The sequence below is a fragment of the Bos indicus genome, chromosome 7, assembly GCF_029378745.1.
Source record: "Bos indicus isolate NIAB-ARS_2022 breed Sahiwal x Tharparkar chromosome 7, NIAB-ARS_B.indTharparkar_mat_pri_1.0, whole genome shotgun sequence".
Lineage (NCBI taxonomy): Eukaryota > Metazoa > Chordata > Mammalia > Artiodactyla > Bovidae > Bos > Bos indicus.
This window is the reverse complement of record NC_091766.1, coordinates 72,078,884-72,102,722: the sequence shown is the minus strand read 5'-3', so window position 1 is coordinate 72,102,722 and position 23,839 is coordinate 72,078,884. Positions and strand designations below refer to the sequence as shown.

The window sequence follows — 23,839 nt, the reverse complement described above, 5'->3', positions numbered from 1 at the left end:
TGGGGCCCGTGTGTCCTTCTCCACAGCCCATCTAGGGAAGAATGGAAGGAGCCCAGGGTCCAGGGAGCTAGGAAGGGCAAAATCACCTCTCCATGTGGAGAAGGAGATAGACAGAGCACCCAAGACAAGTGCCCAGAAGAATAAAAGAACACAGGACACTTCAGAAGGAAGGTCACTGGGAAGCCCCGCTGGAGGACAAGACAGCCAGGGATCCCTGGAGATGATTAAACGGGCGACAGTCTCACTGCAGGGTGATCATTAGCTCTCAGACCCGCTGCTGCAGACATCTGAAATGAGTTCAGATTCCAAAAGCCGGAGTGAGCCGAGTGGTATGGATCCAGAGGGAAGCACATGGCTTAATCAGGACCGCGAAGGCAGCTGACAAATCACAGTGTTATTTGTCATCATCTCAGAAGTCGGCAAGTGTTTGTCCCTGAAAAAATCAATACTTGGAGGCGGAAAGGGCTGTATTTTTAGAAACTCCTGGATGGGTAATTTATTTCAAGTGAGCAGAGAGTTTATTTATGTTGGCACCCCCACAGAACCAATGGACAGTATATTTACACCAAGCCAGAAGACGCTGTCATTTCTTCTAATCAATTTACCCCTTTGAACAGTTGTACCTTGCAGCTTGGAGTGATAAATTCACTACTCAGGCTAAATCTCTACCCAGGGAACCAGTTCCAATGCCACCTTTAGCACTACTTCCTTCTATGGCATGGCCTGTTACATCTTTCAAAACTTTCCCACACAAATTCTGTCTTCTGAGGCACAGTGGTGTTAGCCCCATTCTATAGATGAGAAAATGGAGGCTCAATGATTGAATGTACTTTTAGCCAATGTAGGGTAGAATTAAAAGGAAAGATCTCCTCACCCCTAGTTGTATTTTCCTCAGGTTGGACTTTAAGAGATTGTAAACTAAAATACCTAACGAAAGAGAAAAAATGAAGAGGCAAGAATGTGTTTTAAATGCTTGGCTGCAAGAATGTTTGTGGGAGTAGGGGGTGGGAGGCAATGTGGTGTACAAGTAAAGAACAGAGGGTCAGCAGTCAGACTCGGATTCAAATTCTGGTCCTGATATGACCACAGGCAGCCTCTTAACCCTTCTGAGTCATAGTTTTCCCATCTCTGCTGCTGCTGCTGCTAAGTTGCTTCAGTCGTGTCTGACTGTGCAACCCCATAGACGGCAGCCAAGTTCTTACTTCATAGAAGAATTGTAAGCTTGAAGAAAAAATAGCATTTCTAAAGTTCTCATCACAGCATCTGACAGAAGTAAGAGTCCAGTAAATGCTACTTATTTTGTTTTATTAGCTATTATTTTCACAGCATTTTTGCAACAGCCAACAGTTGAAACCAGGTCAGTGTTCAGTAGTGAAATATGGTGGCATTTATACAATAGGTTTCTATCCAGGTGTTTAAGAGATATAGAAAAATGTAATAATGTGTAAAAATGTTCACTGTATATGACCACTAAGTCTGACTTTTTGAAATGCATAAATGTGGGTGTGTGCCCATACATAAATGTGTGTAGGTGTATGTACATACTTTTTTAAACTCTGGAAATTCTAAATACGCAAGAATATTGGCTAGCTGTAGGTGGTGTGATTTATAATTTCTTCTTTTTGATCATCTATTTCTATACTGTCCAGTTTGGTAGCCACTAACCCCAGGTAGCTATTTAAATTAATTAAAATTAAATAAAAGTTAAATCAGTTCCTCAGTCATACTACCATATTTCCACAGCCACACACGATGTGTGGTTTCCACTTTAGACAGTGCAGACATAGAATATGTCCATCATGGCAGTAAGTTCTACAGGGCAACTTGAGTCTAGAGAATGAAATCCAGGCCAGAAAAAATTAGTCAGGACAGGACCCTCCCTTTACCAAGCACTCAAGTTTTCATCTGCATCTACTTCTTCCTCCTTAATGAGGATGTTAGCTGTTTTTTCTAACACATTACAATTATCACGGTGCAACAAGTGGGGATTACCCTATTTGCAATGGTTCTAACTATGATTAGCTCTCCCAGTGATCCTATTAAAACGAGATCCCTCTGACGTAATAACCTCACAGCATTCCCTCTCTCACAGGAGGTCCAGTTCCAACCAGAACATTTCCACAACACCATCGTGTGTGAGAAGCCCAACAACCACCTCAACAAATTTAAAGGTTATATGTAAGTATTTGCCACCTGTGTGTTGCTTATAAATATTGCCTCTGCAGCTAGAAGTTTTGTCTCAAAATGGCCAAACAAATAAGCATCTGGATCCTAAGAAAGTTTATTTCTTTTTATCTTAAGAAAGGGTTAGAGAAACCTAACTAAATTGAGAAACCTTTTCCAGTCTTTGTTGCTGATGGAGTGACATTTAATTATCTCGCAGGTTTAAATTCACTAATAGTTTTTTTAGAACTCTGTGAAACAGCATCAAAATCAAGACCACACTCTGATTCAGGGGAGGCAAATATGATTAAATTTAGACCAGATTTCTGAAGGAGCCTTTATTGCACTGTGGGTAAGAAAGGGGACTTTGGAGTTTGACAGACCTAGGTTTGAAACCAGGCTCTATCACTTATAAGCTGTGTGACCTTGAGTAAATTAATTAACCTCTCTGGGCCTTCATTGCCACTCCTGTAAAATAAAGATTATATCACAGGAATTTTCTTGTCTGAGAGTTGATCATACACAAAGCATGAAAACAGGCAGAGTAGATAGTTCATGATGTTACTGCTATTGCAATTACTGTTGTTATTATTTCAGTTTTGATTCAGCCTGAGAGTTTTGCTGTAATTTTGCTCCCACATTTGACAACTGGTCTTAATGCAAAAGACCAAAAAAAAAAAAAAAGAGCAGTGGTGAAAGATGTGAATAAAGGCCCTATTCAGGGCTTTAAGCCTTTCAGAGGACTTTCTCAGAACATCATCTCATTTAATCTGCAAAACAACCCAGGGAAGTGAGAATTCTGATTCCCAGTTGTCAGACGGGAAATCTGATGATAAAAGTTTTCAGGATTCCCTCAAGGGCATACAGCAGCTACAAGGCAGGGCCAGGACTTGCATCCTGTCTTTTCACTCTAACCCCTGTGTTTTGCATTGTCTACATGCAGACGATGAGCGCAGACATGTTATGGCAGCTTCTCTACCAATAGGCTTGCAATGAGACTTCAGAAGATTTCTCAGGAGGCAGGTGCCAGGGCTTTCCCGCCAACCACTGTTCCCCAGGCCATATGAGATGTCTTGAGGAGCAAGATAAAAGGGGGAAAAGCAAGAACAATGCAAAAGAAATGGCAGATTTTCAGTGCAAATTACTTTTTAAAAAATTAAAGAGCACAGATGGAGACAGACAGAGAAGGGCGCAAGTTCCTGGAGGAGAAGAGGATTCATAGCAGGCATCTGGCGAACTGGAGCTTGTCACCCGCCTGGGCAAGAAGTCCTCCCCTCATGCACAAGTTTTGTGGATTTGGTTCATCCCAAGGCTCCCATGCCTTGAGTCATTCTCCATCCTCTTGGAGAGCAGCCTCATTGCTGGGTTTCTATTTATAATCCTTTCTCCCCCAAACAGCTCATGCCAGCATCCAGCCTTTCTAAGCTTCAGCCTGGGCTCATCTCAGACAGAACTTTCCCAGCTCCATTCAACCCCCAGAACCTCCTCTTCCTGGTCACTGCCTCTAAAGGCAACTTTCCCCACCTGCCCAGGACTGGGTGAGCCCGGAAAGTGCAGTTGGTCAGTCTACCAGCCAGCCCATGGGATGCTGGCAAGTTCTCCATCATGCTCCCACATCTCTGCCGAGGCCCACCACCCACAGATGACCTACACTCTCTTGCTGAGCAAACCACAGGTCTGATGCCTCCAGGTGTCCAGAAGCTTCTTTGGGCCTCCTTAATGTAGGAACTCTCTTGGGGCTACCCAGGCTGGCTAGAAACTGAGTAGTTTTTAATGCTTTGAAGATGAGGAATGTCAGATTTGACGATGCAATTTTTAAGCAATAAGATCAGTCCAGGGCAGTGGTTCTCAAACCCCTTCCCTCCTCTCTATCAAAGGACCTTTACGGTGTCTGACACGTTGTTGATTATCACAGCTGGGACGAGGTGCTGCTGGCATCTGGTGGGTAGGGGTCAGAGATGCTGCTCGGCATCCTATAAGGCACAGAGCAGACCCGCAACAAAGACTAATCCCACCCAAACAGTCAGTAGTATCAAGGTGGAGAAATACTGCCGTGAGTCAGTTAGATAAAGCATCCCTGTAAACAGTGCACTAAATAGAAGGGCTATGAAGGAACATTATGACCAGGAGACGAGGAAGATGCTGTCATAGGTTATCACCTTAGAGCATCATAAAAATGCCCTTTAAACCACTAGCTACTAAACAGTGAATCATTCAATATTCCATCTGTAGCAGCTCCCTCCATAAGGACAGGTGCGTCTCCAACTTCAGCCACCTTTATGATTTGTATCACACTCATAAACACTATATATTACAGATTTTTAATTGGCTTATTTTTCTCTTAATTTATTTCAGAAGAAAAAGTTATGTTACTGGCACTATGGGCAACCCGAATCACTGCTATATATAGCTTGCCATAGATTTATGGCAGTATTACTTTCCATATATAAATTTTATAACAGCAAAATTAGTAAAATGAAATCAAAACAGTTATTGTACTCTAACTACAGACTATTGCCAAAACCTCCTTCATGTTAAAAAATTAGATAAATAAGTGTTAGAAAGGATTAACAGAGATAAACTAAGATATTTCCTTGTTAAATTCAAAAGAATTGCAAATGGAAATGACTGATTCAATATAAATTAATGGGCTGCTACTTTAAGAATTCCAATGTAGTGAAAATCACATGAGGCTTGGTGTTTGGGGTCTGGGTTCCCAAGTCCTGGGATGTTCTATGTCCCGGAAGTATGTCCTTGGAAAGATCTCTCACCCTTTCTGAGTTTCAACTTTCTCATAAGCAAGGATAATCACCCTGCTAACTTCCCAGAGCTGTGAAGAGTCAAATAAAATCATGTAAGTAATATAGTTTATAAACACAGTAAAGAATTATTCTGAGTGTACTGAGTGGTATTGTAGCATTCTGGAGCCAGACTTCCTGGATTTGAATCCCCTTTCTGCCATGTACTATGATTGCCTCAGTTTTCCTATTTTTAAAATGGGTATGAAACATGACCTACCTTCTAAGGTTGTCATGACCATTATGTAATACGTAGGAAACATGACTGGACCTAGAGAAATGAAGTATTAAAGAGTTAGAAGGAGAGAAAATCCGTTAGGGTTCAGATGATTACTGTTCTGTTCTCCCCAGTGTTGTGAGGAAGTTATATTTAAACTTCCTAAAAATCCCAGAGGGGAAGGACATCAGGACTGAATGAGGACCAGACACAGAGTCCACCCTGGTGTGGGTTGACTCAGAAGTTTCTAGAGTGAAGTGGGAAATTGTGATGCTTCCTGAGTCTAGAAGGGAAGAACTCTACGGATCTCCCCTTTGAGAAGCTGCCTCCCAGGATGTTGCGCAAAGGCCACTGGTCCTCCTGCTGTGAGGTCTGTTTATTTTATGAGGATGGAGCGAGAGAGGCTAAGAGGGGAGCCTCTGGGCTGCCCTTCCTCAAAGTCTCATGATAAGAGAGGTGGGACTGTCCCTTGTCCTCTACAGACTTGTGTGTGTAGAGTTCAGCTTGTGTGGGTGCAGACCCAGCAGCTGTGATGGGCGTGTGAACACTGCCTCAGGGAGCACAGCACCTATCCTTGCAGGGTCAGAAGCCAGTTCCCCCACATTTTGCCCCTAAAACCATTTTAAATCTTCCTCATTGGAGTTCTGCCTCTTAGGCAAAATCACATCGTTAGGGATGGGTAATTCTCCTCTAATGGTCCAGTCCCCATTAGGTGTCCTAGGACCAATGAAGTCTTGCATTTAAACATGGGAATTAGTTTCCAAGTTAATATTGCTTTCTGAAGAAGAGGGAGAAGAGGGATCGTGTTTACTCACCACTTCTAATTCTGAGACACTAACCAGTGAAAGTGTGGAGATGCCACCAAACCATTTTTGTCTTTCATCATCTCCAGGGAACATCCCGATCAGACCAGGACAGGCTTTGGCAGTGAGAGTCTTCTGCTTCGAGGCTGCACCATCAGAAACACTGAAGTAGCTGTTGGCATTGTCATCTACGCAGGTTATTGTCCCTGAACACTTTCCTATGTCCCTGCCCTTTCTCCTCCTTCCTCCAAAACCTCCTCCAAATTCATCTTTAGTTGGTGGGAGCTCACATCACTTCTAACGGGTAGAAGCATGTGATTTCCTGTTTCTCAGCTAAGCAAACTAAGGCTGGAATCACAGCAGCTCACTTGGTCCACAGGAGACTTAATTCGATTCTGAGTCACTGTCACTCATCTGGATAACACGGGGAGGGGGACTCATGCATCCCTAATGGTTTTGTGACACTAACCATAGGTGGGATTGAAGAGCATCTTCTTGAGCTTGAGGAGTAACCTCACCAAACTTAGCAACATCTCCGTGTCTGCCTCAGTGTCCTCATCTGTACAATGGGAATAACATCTGTATCTGTCTCATAAAGCACTCCTGAGAGCACAGTGGCCCAGACATGGAAAGCACCCAGTGCTGTGTGTAGCACATGAGGGCATGATGAGTCTTGGTTGTTGTTTTTGCAGTTGTTTTTATTATAAGCTTTATTCATTTTGTGGTTCTGTATACGGTGGTCTGTCTCTTCTTTGCACTTTGATTTTGCTTCCCCTTGAAAAAAGATAACAGCAGCACTTCTCATAATGAGATTTGGAGGGGGTCTTGGGACAGCTGAACCCCCAGTACCTGGCACCTGGCGCTCCACGGGTGCTCAGCACATGTCTGTTTTCACTTGAACAACCACAAACCTCTATGGAGGTAACACAGTCTCCCTGGAGTGTCTACCTTCCCTGGAACCCTCCAGAATAAGTTTCCCTGGATCTTGCACTCACTGGGACACCTTATAATATTTTGTTTACTGTTAGTTGGTATGTTTTTGTCTGCATAGAATCCAAACTTTGTTAGACATGGAAGAGCACTAACACATCAGTCTACCCTATGACTCCCTTTGGCAGACTGTGAGAGAAAAGTAGGGTTTTTTTGAAATAGTGTCACAATCTAGCTGGCTATATTTGTCAACACAGGTCACTGCTTTCAAGGGTCTTTGACAGTGGAGTTCAGTGCTGTCTGGCAGACTTTCTAAACATGACCCCTTCAATAATCCCTGCCCCACCAAAAAACCCTCATAAACATTGAGTTTTCTTCTCTGCTTGAGCAGAAACAAATCTCTGAGTGGATGACAGGAGTAGCCTATGAGAAGTCTTACAGAGAGGGAGTTAATCATGGTTACTGGGAGTCAGACTGCCTGGGGCTAAACCAGCCCTGGGCTTCCCTAGAAGCTCAGCTGGTAAAGAATCTGCCTGCAATGCAGGAGACATGGGTTCAATCCCTGGGTTGGGAAAATTCCCTGGAGAAGGGAACGGCTACCCACTTCAGTATTCTGGCCTGGAGAATTCCATGGACTGTGTAGTCCATGCAGTCGCAAAGAGTCGGACATGACTGAGCGACTTTCATACACACTAAGCGAGCCCTTGGCTACAAGTTCCTGAAAAGCTGGTCAAGCTTTCCACACAAAAGGCACTGCTAACCTGTTCTCATAGGACTGTGAGGTTCAAATGGGATGATCTGTGAAAAGGGCTTAACACTAGCCTGGCACACATCAGGGTCTCAAAAAATGTGAGCCAACATGGTACTAATGGTGTTAAGTGTTGTCATCTAGAGCAGGGGTTCTCAGCATCAACACTGGTGACCTTTGTCCCAGATTGTTCTTTGTGGGGGCGGGGGGGCACCCTATAGGATGTTTAGCAGCAGCCCTGGCTTCTGCCAACTAGATGCCATTGGTGCCACCTCCTCAAAGATGATGACCAAAAATTTCTGAAGACTTTGTCAAATGTGCCCTGGGGAACAAAGTCCCCTGTGGAGAATGACTGGTCGGGAGCTGTACTCTCTGCCTTGGAGGTATAGATGGACACAACAGGAGCGCCTCAGGATCAAAAAAAAGCCAAGTCGAGTTTTCCAAGAGGAAGAAATTTCACGTGGAGGTGTATGCTTCTCACTGCAGACATTTATTGAGGCCCTACTGTGTACCAACTAGTTTAGGTACTTTATATGTATCCGTTCATTCCCTTATGCCAGAGCACACAACCATAATATCTCATTTTGCAGATGAGGAATTGAGATACAAAAGGATTAATTCCACCAAGGTCATATGTCTCCTGAGATTAATTCCCTCCAACCCAAGGTCAAGTGCCTGAGAGCCAAACTGTCAGACATTGGAGCCCACGTTCTATCCACCACACCGTGATGCCTCCCCCATGAGACCACATTTTGCCAAAGGGACAGAAGAGTCTTAGGAAGTGAGGAGTGGGTGAAGGGGGTGGTCCCAGGACACCTTGTATGGGGTGAGCCCAGGGCAGGCAGGGACCCCGGCTATGGCAGCCCTTGAACAACTGCAGCCTGACATGATAAGCCCAGAGCGTGCTCACTCCTGTGGTTTCACTGCCACTTTAAATCCACAAGACCACCAGCTAAACAGCATTAAACCACTCGCTGCTAGAGCTGATGTATTGGTTCTCTTTCATTTTGCACAGGAAACGTGTGACTGGTGTCTTTTAATTTGTCTTCTGAGGGGTATGGCACAGTAATTAAAATTTAGCAGCCCCAAGGGAAAGGCTCTGTTTAAAGACAAGGCTTAGTTACACTGTCAGCTCTTAGCTGAGTGACTTGGGTACCAGGGGTCAGTGGAAGGAGAAATAGAGTGGGAATCAGCATCCTGGGTTCTCCACGCGGCTCTGATGTTCATGTATCCTTTCACTTGGAACAAGTCCCTTCTATGCTTCCATCATAGGTTTCTCCAACTGGAGAAAAGGGGCGACTGGATAAGATGAGTAGTTTTTAAATTTTATTATTTTTTCTTTGAACAAAATTTTATGCAGAACTCCAAGACAGGAGAGGAGCTGCCCAGAGTTAATGCTGGGGTGGAGGCCTTTGGCCACTATGCTCTTGTACAAGCAACAAACACCTTAGCAAAGAAGCAAGCATGAAAATGACTGGCCTCAAGTACAGTGCTGCCACAGGGCCTTGGCATGTACTGTTCCACAGCCCAAAGCCCTTTTCTACCAACTTTTTCTCTCCATTCATGTCTCCTTTAAATGTCACCTCCTCTGAGAAGCCTTCCTTGACCATGCTCTCTAACGGCATCTCTTATTTTTCTAGCCCTTATTTATTGTTTACTTCATGGGACTTACAACCAACTGTAATGACCTTATTTACTTGTTTGCTTGCGTATCTTCACCAGCATGTGAATCGTCTGTCTTAACTACTGTATCCCACCAATAACCCATAACAGCCCCTTTGTGCAAATTAGAAGATGGCCCTTCCTCAAGACAGCCTTCTGTCGTTTGCTAGAAATGTGTCCTAAGAGGCTTACAAATCGATGACAGCTACAAAGTGAGGGCTGCCTCTTGAGTTGTGTAGGACACAGCCTGTGCACAGGAGCCTGGTCCACACCCCCTCCCCACCCCCATGTCCAGCAGGTAGGGGGTGTTCCGTAAAAACCCGCTGACCAATTGTGTGAGGTCTCTCCAGCTGCTCCCAGAACCTCCCTATGCCAGGACACATCCAGGTTAGAGAATGAAGCCTCTCTTGTTTTGTTAATTTTTTAGGTTTTTTTTTTTTTTTCAATTGGAGTAGATGTGCTTTTACAGTGTTGTGTTAATTTCTGCTATACAATAACATGAACCAGCCATTTGTATACACATATGTTGTATCATATATCCCCTCCCTCTTGAGCCTCCCCCCCATCCCCCCACACCCCATGCCTCCAGGTCATCACAGAGCACTGAGCTGAGCGCCCTGTGCCGCACAACAGCTTCCCACTAGCTATCTTGTTTACACACAATAGTGTACACATATCAATCTCATTCTCCCATTTCATCCCCCCACAACCCCAAGACCCTTCCTGTGTCCACACATCCATTCTCTCCGTCTGCACTCTGTCCCTGCCCCGCACAGAGGTAAATCTCCTGCGGGAAGAGCCAGAGGCAAACGGGGGGCCAAAGACTGATGATCTGACTTCTCCCACAAAGGCCATGAGACGAAAGCCATGCTGAACAACAGCGGCCCGCGGTACAAACGCAGCAAGATCGAGCGGCGCATGAACAGAGACATCTTCTCCTGCATCGGCATCCTCTTCCTCATGTGCCTCATTGGAGCTGTAGGTATGGAATCTTCTGTTTCTTTTGTGCCAGTTGCCTCAACACAGAGCCTCAGTTTCCTTATCTACAAAAAGAAGTTAATAAATAAAAACAAGCCTACTCTGTATTTAACAGGGTGCCCATTCAGCCAAAATGCAGGTGACATTGTTCTGAAAGTTGTATGTGCCCTAAATCATAGGAAGAGCATCTGGCATGTGTCTATTCAGGAAATACTTCCCGAACCCAGGCACCCCCTTACCCAGAGAGGGTAACAGATGAATCAATCACAGGACTGTCCTCAGAGAGCAGGAAGGTCCTCAGAGTCCAGCAGGAACAAGTCCAGCCAGAGAGCAGAATCAATAACACCATCTGTCACATTCAGTGAGGGCGGCACCAGGTACTGTGTTCCTTTCCTAGTGCTGCTGTAAAAGGTTAATGCAAATTGAGTGGTTTAAAACAACACTAGCTGATTCTGTTACATATCCAGGGTTCAGAAGTCCAAAATCAATTTCACTGGATTAAAACCAGGGTGCCTGCAGGACCAGCTCCTTCCGGAGACCCTGAGCTGCGGGGAGCAGCCCCTTGTCTTTTTGGTTTCTGCTGGCCACCTGGGTTTCCGCATTTGCGGCACTGGGAGATTTTCAGGACTTCCAGGTGGTAAAGAATCCGCCTGCCAATGCAGCAGTCGTAGGAGACTCGAGCTCCGTCCCTGGGTCAGGAAGATCCCCTGGAGAAGGAAATGGCTCCAGTATTCTTGCCTGGAGAATCCCACGGACAGAGGAGCCTGAAGGGCTACAGTCCAGAGGGGTCATGAAGAGTCAGACACAACTAAGCGAATGAGCACACACACACACACACACCTTCGTTTTCAAAGCGCCTTACTTCACATCTCCTTCTTGTCTGTGGGCATATCCCCCTGTGCCTCCTTGTTATAAGGACACTTGTAACACCATCATCAGGCCCACCCGGATAACCCAGGCTCCTCTTCACCATCTCAGGGTTCTTCACTCAATCCTGTCTGCAAGGTCCCTTCTGCATACTCACAGGGCCCCAGGTTGAGTACACAGACACCTTAGGGGACAGCATTCAGCCTGCTGCTGGTGTTATGGGAGCATCAAGGAAGGAAGTCTTGCTGAAGCTGAATCTCACCAGAAGAGGGAGGTGGCAGGGACAGGATGGGGCCGGCAGCTGTGAAAGAAAAGAGACGACACTTTACCCTAAGGACAGCACAGACAAAGCACAGTGGCAGGAGGGAAAATCATTCTTTTGCAGAGGAGAGTTTGGCTATTTGGCAAGAACAAAGCCAAGAATGGAACCCCGAACAGAGCAGGCTGAGGCCAGATCTACTACAGCCAATGCAGACCGCTGTGGGAGGAGTGATCCGGAGTTATTTCAGTCGATCCTTGGAGGGTAGGCAGGGCAGCGAGTACGATCCTCGTTCTTACTCTCCCGCTCTATGGCTCAACACTAAGGACGGTTCTTGACACCCTAAAGGAGGCCTTAAAAGAAGCAGGGAGGATCAAATTGAAGAACTCATATGCTGAGTCCAGAGCCCCCTGCTGACTCTGCACCAGGGAGCAGCTGTCTCGTTTGCTCTTCACTTGCTTCTATCAGAAATCGCACCCATCACTGTTGTTATACTTTATTTTTTAGAAACTATTTATTTTTAATATTTATTTATATTTATTTATTTGACTGTGCCAGGTCTTAGTTGCAGCATGTGGAATCTAGTTCCCTGACCAGGGATCGAACTCAGGCCCCCTGTAATTGGGAGCACAGAATCTTAGACACTGGACCACCAGGGAAGTCCTCATCACTGTTTTTAAGACAGTGGCCAAGACCTAAAACGTTGCCCAGCCCACAAAGTTCTTATGTGTGACCACAGGGTTAGTCTTGTGCATGGCCTGGAGTTTTGAATGAATGCAGTTCCCACGGCACTCCAAGGGGGGCTCAAAGCTGGAAGGGCAGTACCTGCAGGGAGCAGAAGCCAGCAAACAAGAAAGCCACCGATTGGTTTTGTGGTCCATCCGTGTCAGCAGAGATGCTGCAAAACTCTTGGCTCTGTTTGGGGAAGGTTTTTTAGGGACTGTCAAACCGGGAAAGGACATTGAAGATCATGTCACTATGTCTCTAGAGAAAGGAGGTTAATGATTAAAGGGTCACAGAGTTAGACAAGGTTCAGGCAAACCAGAAGCAGCTTGGAAGATTGTCCAAAATAAGAAATACTTTGAGAAAGTAATGGGGAGGGGCAGGATTCTCTTGTCTGAGAATAACAACTCATAGAGTGACAGGCCTCTGTTGGCACCTAACTAAAGTATAGCTCCTGTAGGAGGTGATGGCTCACAAATGAGCACCATTCCAGGGCTATTTATCACACATTTACTTTACCAGCCTTCCCTGGTGATTCAGCTGATAAAGAATTCACCTGTAATGTGGAAGACCTGGGTTTGATCCCTGGGTTGGGAAAATCCCCTGGAGGAGGAAATGGCAACCACTCCAGTATTCTTGCCTGGAGAATCCCACGGACAGAGGAGCCTGGCAAGTGAACGGCTACCCACTCCAGTATTCTGGCCTGGAGAATTCCAAAGACTTTATAGTCCATGGGGTCACAAAGAGTCAGACACGACTGAGCGACTTTCACTTCACTACTTTAATGTATGAAGATGGAATTTCTTTTTTATTTGTCTGGATTGTCTTCCCCAGACCTTTCTGATCACCCAGTACCCACCTGGGCTTCAGAATCCCTCCAGGCCTCCTCCAGGCAGCCTGCTCTGATTTCTTTTATGATCTCTAGCTCCTCTGAAAGCCAGTGATCCTTACTCTGTACCATATATTTGGCCCTTAACTTCACATCTATAAGTCTCCTTTATTCTGCTGTGTATGATGGTATTTGGTCCAACCTCTTGGGCAAAGAAGTATCTTAGGGTCAGGGTGGCATCCTTTTTGCCTTTTATTCTCTATAGTTTCTGTCCTGGAGCCAAGAGCATTATACACATAGGGCGATCCTGTTCTCATAGTAACCCCATAGGGAAGGTACTGCTACTAATTGATAGATAAGGATGCTGAGATTCAGAGAGCTCAGTGCCAGTTGCACTTATCAATCTGCACTTGATGGGTGTTGCTATCCCCATTTATAATTAGAGAAACAGAGAGTTCAGTCTGTATCTGAGGCTGTTGCTATGGGCTCTTATAGCATTCCAGGATCTAGCTCATGCCAGGTGAGATTTGTATCTTTACATCAGACTCCATGACTTGGTAGGGAACTCCTCAAAGACAAAAAGTAGGACCAACTCCTTTTTGAATTAATCAATTTTGGATATAGGGAAGGAGAGAGGCAGGGAGGAGTGAGTAAATAGAGTTGATGGATGGGTGGGTGGGTAGATGGATGGATTGAGGGATGGATGATTGGATGGGTGGGTGCATGAAGGAGAAAACAAACAAACTCTTGTCCCTTTCTCTATTTCCAACTCCTCTATAATAGGATTTAAACAAAATCTAAGTAGTCACCATGCTAGTCTCCTCTGCTAGGGGGAGAGATTGAAATGTAGGGTATGTGAAGGACCACTTAGAGCTAAATGAATACACACACACACAGTGTTATATAGAACAAGGATGTGCTCCTCCAAAGCACACTGATTTCTGGCAGTAGGTCAGGGACGGGCTGATGTGATTGACCAATTGAAGATTAAGTGGAGATTTTGCCTCATGCTTGGCTTTGCCTCCTCTCAGGTCACGGCCTCTGGAATGGAACCTTCACAGAGCACCCTCCCTTTGACGTTCCAGATGCCAAGGGCAACTACCTTCCCCTTGCCCTTGGGGGCTTCTACATGTTCCTCACCATGATCATCCTGCTCCAGGTAGGAGGTCCTCCCCATCTCGGGGCTCAAAAGACTAACGGCCAACACCTGTACAACTTTGCAAAAAAAAAAAAGAAAAAGAAAACTCAGTACTGACCCTGAGAAAGAACTAACTGGACTGAGATGAGAAAACATTGATTGCTTCTTATGTGTCTTTGAAGGTATTCGTATCTGGTATAATGTCAGGACCAGCCCTGCCTTGTGGAGGGGACCTTGGCCTCAGATAATAACAGAGGGAAATATTTATCAGACTCTTGTAATTTAAAAGTAAGATTACAACAGAGATCCACGGGTGCCTGTCCTGCCACCAGATCTAGAACTGGTAAACCTTCTGACCTGAGAACCACAATGATAACACAGCACAAAGAATGAAAACTTCCGAGCCCCAAGCATTCAGAGAAAGAAACCGCAGGTTAGCGTTGTCATATTTGTTAGGTTGAAGAAGAACCAGCACTATACATAGGAGAAAAGAAGGCAAAGGATGTAGACTACCTGTAAGAGAGAGGTAAGAAAGGCCCCTACTTGTAGGTAAACACCTGCAGTGAGGTATAAAGAGATTTAAAAAAAAACCCTCAGGCCCAATAAGAATTACAGTCCATGAAAAGATAGGGGAAGTTGTAGTTTTGTTTTGACAAAACCCCATCTGTTTGAGTTCTTACAGTACTTGAGCATGTTTCTTGGCCCTCCAACTGGCAACGTTTTTCATTCATTAGTTCATTCATTCATGGAGCAAAGTAACCCTTTTTAAATATAAGGAGGAAGTCATGCTCTTCCTCTGCCCTGAACCCTCTGATGGTTTCATAACCAAAAGTGAAATAAATACAAAGGGAAATACAAAGTTCTGAGGTGACCAACAAGGCCTCATAACCAAAAGTGAAATAAATACAAAGGGAAATACAAAGTTCTGAGGCGACCAACAAGGCCTAAGTGATCTGGGCCCCACTCCCTCGGGGACCACATCTCTGAGCTGTCTCGCACACACGCCTGCTGACTCTCACCCCAGCCCTGCAGACACCCAGCTGCTGGCCTGTGCCCTGCCTGGAACATGCCTCCTCCCACAGATAACCTCAGGCTCACGCCCTCGTTTCTTCAGGTTTCAGCACAAAGGTTGTGGTTTCTGAAATATGCCCTCCCAGCCTTCACTCTTTACTTTATTATTTTTTTTCATGAGACTTCCCACCACTCAATATAGAATTTCTTTGTTTGTTTACTGGACTGGGAGGTCTTCAAGTCCAGGGCTTTTGTTCTGCTGCTGCTGCTGCTAAGTCGCTTCAGTCGTGTCCGATTCTGTGTGACCCCATAGACGGCAGCCCATTAGGCTCCACCGTCCCTGGGATTCTCCAGGCAAGAACACCGGAGTGGGTTGCCATTTCCTTCTCCAGTGCATGAAAGTGAAAAGTGAAAGTGAAGTCGCTCAGTCTTGTCCGACTCTTAGCGACCCCACGGACTGCAGCCTACCAGGCTCCTCCGTCCATGGGATTTTCCAGGCATTGCCATTTGAAGGACCTAAAACAGCATTCAGTATTTGTGTGTGTTAGTCGCTCAGTCGTGTCCGACTCTTTGCGACCCCATGACTGTATCCCACTGGACTCCTCTGTCCATGGAATTCTCCAGGCAAGAATATTGGAGTGGGTTGCCATTTCCTTCTCCAGGGGATCTTCCTGACACATGGATTGAACCCAGGTCTCCTACATTGCAGGCAGATTGTTTACCATCTGAGCTACATCAGTGGACAGTGATCAACAATAAATCTGAATAGAAAACAGACTTAGGATTACCAAAGGGAAAAGAGAGGGAGAGACATAAATTAGGAGTCTGGGATTAGCAGATACACACTATCATATATTGGAGAAGGCAATGGCACCCCACTCCAGTACTCTTGCCTGGAAACTCCCATGGATGGAGGAGCCTGGTGGGCTGCAGTCCATGGGGTCGCGAAGAGTCAGACACGACTGAGCGATTTCAGTTTCACTTTTCACTTTCATGCATTGGAGAAGGAAATGGCAACCCACTCCAGGGTTCTTACCTGGAGAATCCCAGGGACGGGGGAGCCTGGTGGGCTGCCGTCTGTGGGGTCGCACAGAGTCAGGCATGACTGAAGTGACTTAGCAGCAGCAGCAACTACCATATATAAAGCAGATAACAAGAATCTACTGTATAAAGTATTATCAATATCTTGTAATAAACTGTAATGGAAAAGAACAGGAAAAAGTATATACAATGTTATGTAGAGAGAATGAAATCACTTTGCTGCACACCTGAACCCAACACGACTCTGTAACTAGAGCTCCTTACTCCTTCCAGCTCAGTCATTTAACAAGCAGTGGTGAGTGTCTACCCCATACCAAATATTCCTGGCTCAGGAAGGCCTATGTGTTTTTCAGATTCTCTAAGGATCCCAAGGCAGGCATGAGGTCACTGAGCTTTAATTTCTCAGAGAAAACCCACTGCGTGAGCTGACCTGAGCTTTTCATGAAATGCTTTTGCTACTCCATCACTCAGGAAGGTCCTGAGATGGCAGACCAGCCTCTTTATCTGACACAGTGGGACTCAATCTCCCCACAGATACTGATCCCAATCTCCCTGTACGTGTCCATTGAGCTGGTGAAGCTCGGGCAAGTCTTCTTCCTGCACAACGACCTTGACCTGTATGATGAAGAGACTGACTTGTCCATTCAGTGTCGAGCCCTCAACATCACTGAGGACTTGGGTCAGATCCAGTACATCTTCTCCGACAAGACGGGAACACTGACCGAGAACAAGATGGTGTTCCGACGTTGTACCATCATGGGCCACGAGTATTCTCACCAAGAAAATGGTACGAGGGGGCTCCTGGGGGCCCCATCCTTCTTATAAAGAAATCACCCCTGCTCTCCTAAGAGAGTGGTGATTAAAACCCATTCTCCTGGCTCTCGGCAAAGGCTTAGTGGCTCTGTTGGAAGTAGCTTCCTGTATCCCTGCGGCCTCCTTGTCACAGATCAATGCTGTTCTTATCACTTGTAAACTTTCATTTGCTCCTGAAGGCTATGGGTAATCTCCTGTGTGGTAGCCCTCCAGGTGGTTGATCTTTGTCCTCAGTGGATCTTTGCCTGGTGTAATTGACACAGAGGATTTTTACCTGTCAGGAATGCACTGAGAAGATGTCCAAATTATGTTCCAGTCCTGCAACCAAAGTTTAGGAATTTTTCAGGTTACCTTACCTGACAGGACAGGCCCAGGTGGAAGCGCATGGGATACAATCAGGAAATGCCCTCCATGCTAACTGACCTCTTGGGGTTCACTGACACAAAGCTTTGCCTTAGGGGATGTGGCTAGAAAATGCCTGGATTATCATCTTGCATAGACTGAAGGTGGCTGATACAGCTGACTGATCCCCTTGGTTCCTTCCCCCCACAGCACACGTGTCCGCACACACACACTCACACACTCACACCACTTCTTTCATTCTTCATTGTTTTGAGTGGGAGGGATTAAGAAAGAGAAAAGAGAAGGTACCATAGGCAGTCTAATCCCCTTTGCCAAAGTGATAACCAGGTACATGGGAGCTTCTAATCTTAATAATTACAGCTACCATTACCAATACTTAGAGTATGCTTATCACTTTTATATCATTGTATATTAAGTCTTTTATACATACCATTATATCATTAAGTCTTCAAAACAATGAGTTGGATAGTTTTTATAACCCCTAATTGAGGAAGTAGAGGCGTGGGTTATGCGAAGCTCAAAGTCACATAGATAGGAGGTAGGAGGGCCAGGATTTGAACTTGTGTGACCAAGTTGTACCCCACTTTCACCAGTCAGGGTAACCAGCTATCTGTAATCTAGAGCAGCATAATGTTCTTACACCATGCTCTTTTAGCTTCACCCCCAAAGTCTACCATCTCCCCAGCCATGATCTGGCTGAGGTATGACTGAGGCAATAACAAGATTCCTTTCTTGCAGCTAAGCGACTGGAGACCCCAAAGGAGCTGGACTCAGACAGTGAAGAGTGGACCCAATACCGGTGCTTGTCCTTCCCAGCCCGAAGGGACCAGGGCCCAGCAACAATGAGGGGCCAAGGAGGGTCCCAGCCTCTGAGGAGGAGCCAGAGTGCCCGTGTACCCATCCAGAGCCACTCACGACAAAGGTCTATGGGGCGCTGTGAAATCTCACAGCCCTCTGTGGCCTTCAGCAGCTCCATAGTAAGTGCCTGCCTTTCCCTCTTTGAATTGCAAGTGACCTTTCTTGAGGAGAGATAGGGGATGGTTCCAGGGCATGAAAGAGAAGGGTGTATAAACCCTGAATTGCTCTCAAAATGGCAGCCCTTGGTCTTGTTTGTAATCTGTATAGGTTTTGCATGTACGAGTCTGTTAATTTCAAATGTTCAATGTCTTGACATTGAGAGATTTCGAAATGGAATTAGAAAAAGTCTCCTCACTAAGCCAGTGTTTCCCTGTGGTGATAACTGATTTGAATTAAGAAGTCTGCACTCCCCAGGTTGGGTGTGCCATCCTCAGCTCATCGTGTCCCCCACTCCCTCTCTCTATACGCATCCCTGCACTGAGGCTCAGCAGCAAGTTCACTATGTACATTTTTCCAAAATACAGTTGATAGGAAAGAGAGATATCTGACATATCCATGTTTCTATAAAGTGGAAAAATGAAAGGTGAACCTATAAGGCTTACAGGCTTCAAGAAAAATGGGAGAATGTATTTATTGTGATAATCAGAGAGTCTTAAGTTGTTATGAAGCAGAGGACATCTCTGTCAAATTTACCCAGCCCACCTCCTTCTCTTAGGCTAACTGCTTGGCCCCTAGGATGTTGAACTTTGCAAATTTGGGGTTTTCTGCATATGGTCCCTTCACATTCGATCCACTGGGACAGTTACCATTAAACATCTAGGTAGCATGAAGACACTGAGTTTGTTCCCAAGATGAGGCAGCATGCCCTAGAAGCCAAGGCCAGAGCCAGGGCCTCTGCCTCCTGTCCCATTCCACTGTCCTCTGCATCAAGCTCTTCCTCTAGGGAACACATCATTCAGAGTCGTCAATACTTACAGAGAAGGCCTCAGGGACCCCTGGTAGCTTGAACAAGACACATATACTCACAGAGGGACCGAAAGTGCTATCATCCTGTTAGAGCATTAGATTTTCAGAATGATCATTTTGGTAAATTTCACTCGTCTTTCATTCCACTCATTATACACATACACACTCACACACACAAACTACATGTGTTAACATTTTTGCAGTCATCATATACATAAATTGTAGCTGCTGCTTTTTTGGATTCTGACATGATATCAAAAGCCTTTTCTACATTGCTAGCTAGTATTCATTACCCAGGACTGTGTTTTCTGACTGTGACAGGAAATTCTGTGAGTCTGTATCTTCTGGGTTCTTGTTTATCTAATTTAAGTACAAAGTTAACATACTTACGTAATTATATACTGCATGTAATAATGTACATTCTGTGCATGTATGTTATTATCATGCACATAAACACAGTAATAGCAAGGATAAAAAATAGCAATGTGTTAAGACATGTGATATTTACAAACCTACAAAAAGAATGATCCATTGATGACTCTGGGAATATTTTGGTTTTTATTTTTCTTTTTGATTTTCCCAAAAGAAGTAACAATAGGATATGCATATTGTCAAGTCTTTCTCTGATTTAATTCCGTCCCCTCTGAATGGAATCCTCTTCCCCCAGCTCTTTACCTAAATGTTTGGACAATGGATTCAGTGAGTTCTCTTTGGGCACGGGAACTAAATCTTGCGCTGCTGGAGTCTTTTGGTTTCTTCCAGTTCTGGATACCACAGGCATCCTGTGTATCTGAGAATGTCTCCTCCAGGAGAAAAAGGAAACTTTCCTGTGTAGATATCAGTTGGGATATGCAGATTCATTGGTCCCTGTTCAGTCTCACAAATTTCAGAGCCCAGGAAAAACTGCGGCCCTGACTCAGTCAGTATAACTTTTATTCAGGGCCCTTAGCTGATGGTCACTGAAAGGGGCACGTGCACTATGAGCTATTTCCAGATCTTGAATGTCATCGATTTGCCCTGGCTGGCACATTTGAAGTCCAGTTCTAGCTAAATTCACTCATGAACGATAAGGAAATTTACACAGTAATATCCAATTCTTGTTGCCTGGGCAGGGCAAGATGGTGATGTGTTCCTTCTATGAACTGTTAAATTTTCAGACTGAAAATCTGGGGTTAGTCAGACAATAGCACCCCAGCTACTTGTCTGGGGGTGTGGGCACTAGGCCTAGAGTCAGGAAATGTGGGCTCTGGTTTCAACTCTGCCGAGGTTTGCTGGGTGGTCTTAAGCAACATGCTAAACCTCTTTGTGTCCCTGTTTCATCTCTCACTGGCTGGACTCTGTGGGAGAGGGAGAGGGTGGGATGATTTGGGAGAATGGCATTGAAACATGTGTAATATCATATATGAAATGAAACGCCAGTCCAGGTTCAATACACGATACTGGATGCTTGGGGCTGGTGCACTGGGACGACCCAGAAGGATAATACGGGGAGGGAGGAGGGTTCAGGATGGGGAACACGTGTATACCTATGGTGGATTCATGTTGATAAATGGCAAAACCAATACAATATTGTAAAGTTAAAAAATAAAATTAAAAAGAAAATTTTTTTAATTATTTCACCAAAAAAATAAATAAATAAATAAAAGTCAAAGAATATGACGCTTGTAATTAGGCACGTTTGGGGTCACATGCCCCCAGGTGTTCATCTCAGCTCCACTGTGTATCAGCTCTGTGGCTTTGGCCAGTTCACTGGGTGGAAACCTCAATATTCTTATCTCAAGAAAGGATTACTGTTGGTTTCAAGGATTTAATCCTTAAAATACTGTGTTCTAGACAGAGGGATAAATAATAGAAGTTTTAAATGACCTTTTAAAGGAAAGCTGTCTGCCTTGGACAAATGTTCACATAAGTGATGACAGGGAGAAGAAACGGGAGTTTTCATAAAATACGTGGAATCCTCCCCCCTGATATTCTGGACTATTTGGTCTAGGGTGGGGCCTGAGTATTTATATTTTGATTTCTAGTGATTCTGCTGAGCAGCCACTAAGAACCTCTCTAAGCACGCTATCACCCCACTCAGAAATAGTCTTCATTTGGTTCAAATAGATGCCTTCTACAACTTGGGAGGCATTGGCTGAAGGGGGTGATTTAAGCTGCCTTAAAGGGGTCTGATACTAACCTGTATACTCTCTGTGGCTGGAATATCAGATCCTTGAATTTGTCTGTGGAGAACATCTGTGGCAGCCCCAGGAAGATGCGCTGGCTCCTAGCTCCTGACTCCCACCCCCACCGACTCTTGCCAAACTCTATGCTGTCTCATCTTCCACCTGCCCATCTGGCATCCAGTTTGGTTGGATAATCTCTTGGCACCAACAGTGCTTTACCTTACCTTTGTAAACCCAGCCAGAACTTGCCTCTGAAGCCCCAGAGATGCCAGGTCATGGCGGAGCACCCAACCCCCTTCAAAGAAGCCCATTGTTGGCCTCCACGGCCCTTTGCTCTAAACCAAAAATAAAATGTGCATCAACAATAACAACCACCACAACAAAAGCTGACTTTTTTCTTTTACTACAAAGAACAAGGTAGCATTGGTAATTGTTGTTTAATTGGCTGCCGTCATATCTGTGACTTTAGGGTGGGGTAATATATCACTACTTAGGAAAGTAAGGAGTCCTTAGCCAGTATTTATGAATCCTGGTAGATGGGAAATGAAATGCCCTCCCTGCCCACCCCACCCCCACCCCCAGTCTGTGAGCAGCCAAGATTGGAGTACAAAGTCTTTGTTTAGACATGTTGCTTGAAAAATGTTTTCCAGTCATCAGACCAAACACTATCTTCCTAATCATAAAGTTTGCATCACGGTGGGTTAGGCTCCATACTTCACCACCTCTCCCTTCTGTGGGCACAGCCTCACCCATCTGTCTGGAAAGAATGCAGTGGAGGAAAGTAAAGAAGGCTGTCTTTGGCCCTCTGCCTCTTTTTTGAAACTTGGTCTTCCTTTCCTTCTTGGGAAGATACTTGTGCCACACTTGTTGTCTGCTCTGGGACAGCCCACATGCACACACTCCCACAACAAGGTTAGATAAGAGTCTGGATTTAACTAACCTAGAATGCAAAATCCTTTAGGAAGTGACATGACTACACAGGGCAATAAATGGATGAGGCCTGTCTCAGCTTGGCTTCCCTCAGGGTCCCAAATGGGGGCCCATAACCCTATTCATAAGAACTAGGTCTTGCCAGCAAAAGAGACACAGATATAAAGAACAGGCTTTTGGACTCTGTGGGAGAAGGCAAGGGTGGGATGATTTGAGAGAATAGTATCAAAACATATATATTACCATATGTGAAATAGATAACCAGTCCAAGTTCAAAGCATGAAACAGGGCACTCAAAGCTGGTGCACTGGGATAACCCAGAGGGATGGGTTGGGATGGGAGGTGGGAGAGGGGTTCAGGACTGGGGGGACACATTTACACCCATGGCTGATTCATGTCAATGTATGGCAAAACCACAATATTGTAAAGTAATTAGCCTCCAATTAAAATACATAAGGAAATGGCACCCCACTCCAGTGCTTTTTTGCCTGGAAAATCCCATGGACAAAGGAGCCTGGTAGGCTGCAGTCCATGGGGTTGCTAAGAGTCAGACACGACTGAGCAACTTCACTTTCACTTTTCACTTTCATACATTGGAGAAGGAAATGGCAACCCACTCCAATGTTCTTGCCTGGAGAATCCCAGGGATGGCGGAGCCTGGTGGCCTGCCGTCTACGGGATCACACAGAGTCGGACACGACTGAAGTGACTTAGCAGCAGCAGTGTGGGTTTATTTCTGAGACCTCTATCCTGTTCTATTGATCCACATGTCTGTTTCTGTGACAATACTATGTTGTTTTTATTATTATAACTTTATAGTATTTTCTGAAGTTTGGGAGAGTTATGCCTTCAGCTTTGTTCTTTTTCCTCAGGATTGTTTGGCAATTCTTCGTCTTTTATGGTTCCATATAAATGTTAGTATTATTTGTTTTAGTTCTATGAAAAGTGTCACTGGTAATTTGATTGAGATTGTTTTAAATCTGTGATGGCTTTGGGTAATATGGCCATTTTAACAGTATTAATTCTTCCAATCCAAGAGCATGGACTCTTTTTCTGTTTCTTTGTATCATTTTCAATTTCCTATATCAATGCATTCTAGTTCTCAGAATATAAATCTTTCACCTCCTTGGTCTGGTTTATTCCTAAATACTTTTTGATGTGATTTTAAAAGGGATTTTTTTAAATTTTCCCTTTCTGATATTTCATTGTTTGTTTTAAAGAAACACAACCAATTTCTGAATGTTTATCTTGTACCCTGCCACCTTGTAGTTCTAGTAGTTTTAGTGTGGAATCTTTAAGGTTTTATACATATATTACCATGCTATCAGCACATAATGACAATTTTATCTGTTTCCTTCCAATTTGGATGCCCTTCCTTTTTCTTGTCTGATGTTTGTGGCTAGGACTTCCAATACTAAGTTGAGTAGAAATGGTGAGAAATGGCATCCTTGTCTTGTTCTAGATTTTAGTTGGGAAGGCTTTCAGTTTTTCACCATTGAGTATTATGTTGACTGTGGGTTTGTCATAGATGGTTTTTATTATGTTCAGACATGTACCCTCTATACCCACTTTGGTAC

The 23,839-nt window shown here is 44.8% G+C and overlaps 1 protein-coding gene across 4 annotated transcripts in view; it reads left to right on the top strand.

Moving 5' to 3' along the window:
* The window catches only part of ATP10B (ATPase phospholipid transporting 10B (putative)), a 389,291-nt gene that overhangs the window by 296,320 nt on the left and 69,132 nt on the right, over positions 1-23,839 (top strand). For all 4 annotated transcript variants that reach the window (XM_070793948.1, XM_019965354.2, XM_070793949.1 and 1 more), the window contains 6 exons: positions 2,093-2,178; positions 6,071-6,177; positions 10,172-10,303; positions 14,009-14,136; positions 16,702-16,954; positions 18,082-18,320. In XM_070793948.1, the coding sequence (XP_070650049.1) occupies positions 2,093-2,178; positions 6,071-6,177; positions 10,172-10,303; positions 14,009-14,136; positions 16,702-16,954; positions 18,082-18,320 (945 nt within the window). The remainder of the gene's footprint in view (positions 1-2,092; positions 2,179-6,070; positions 6,178-10,171; positions 10,304-14,008; positions 14,137-16,701; positions 16,955-18,081; positions 18,321-23,839) is intronic.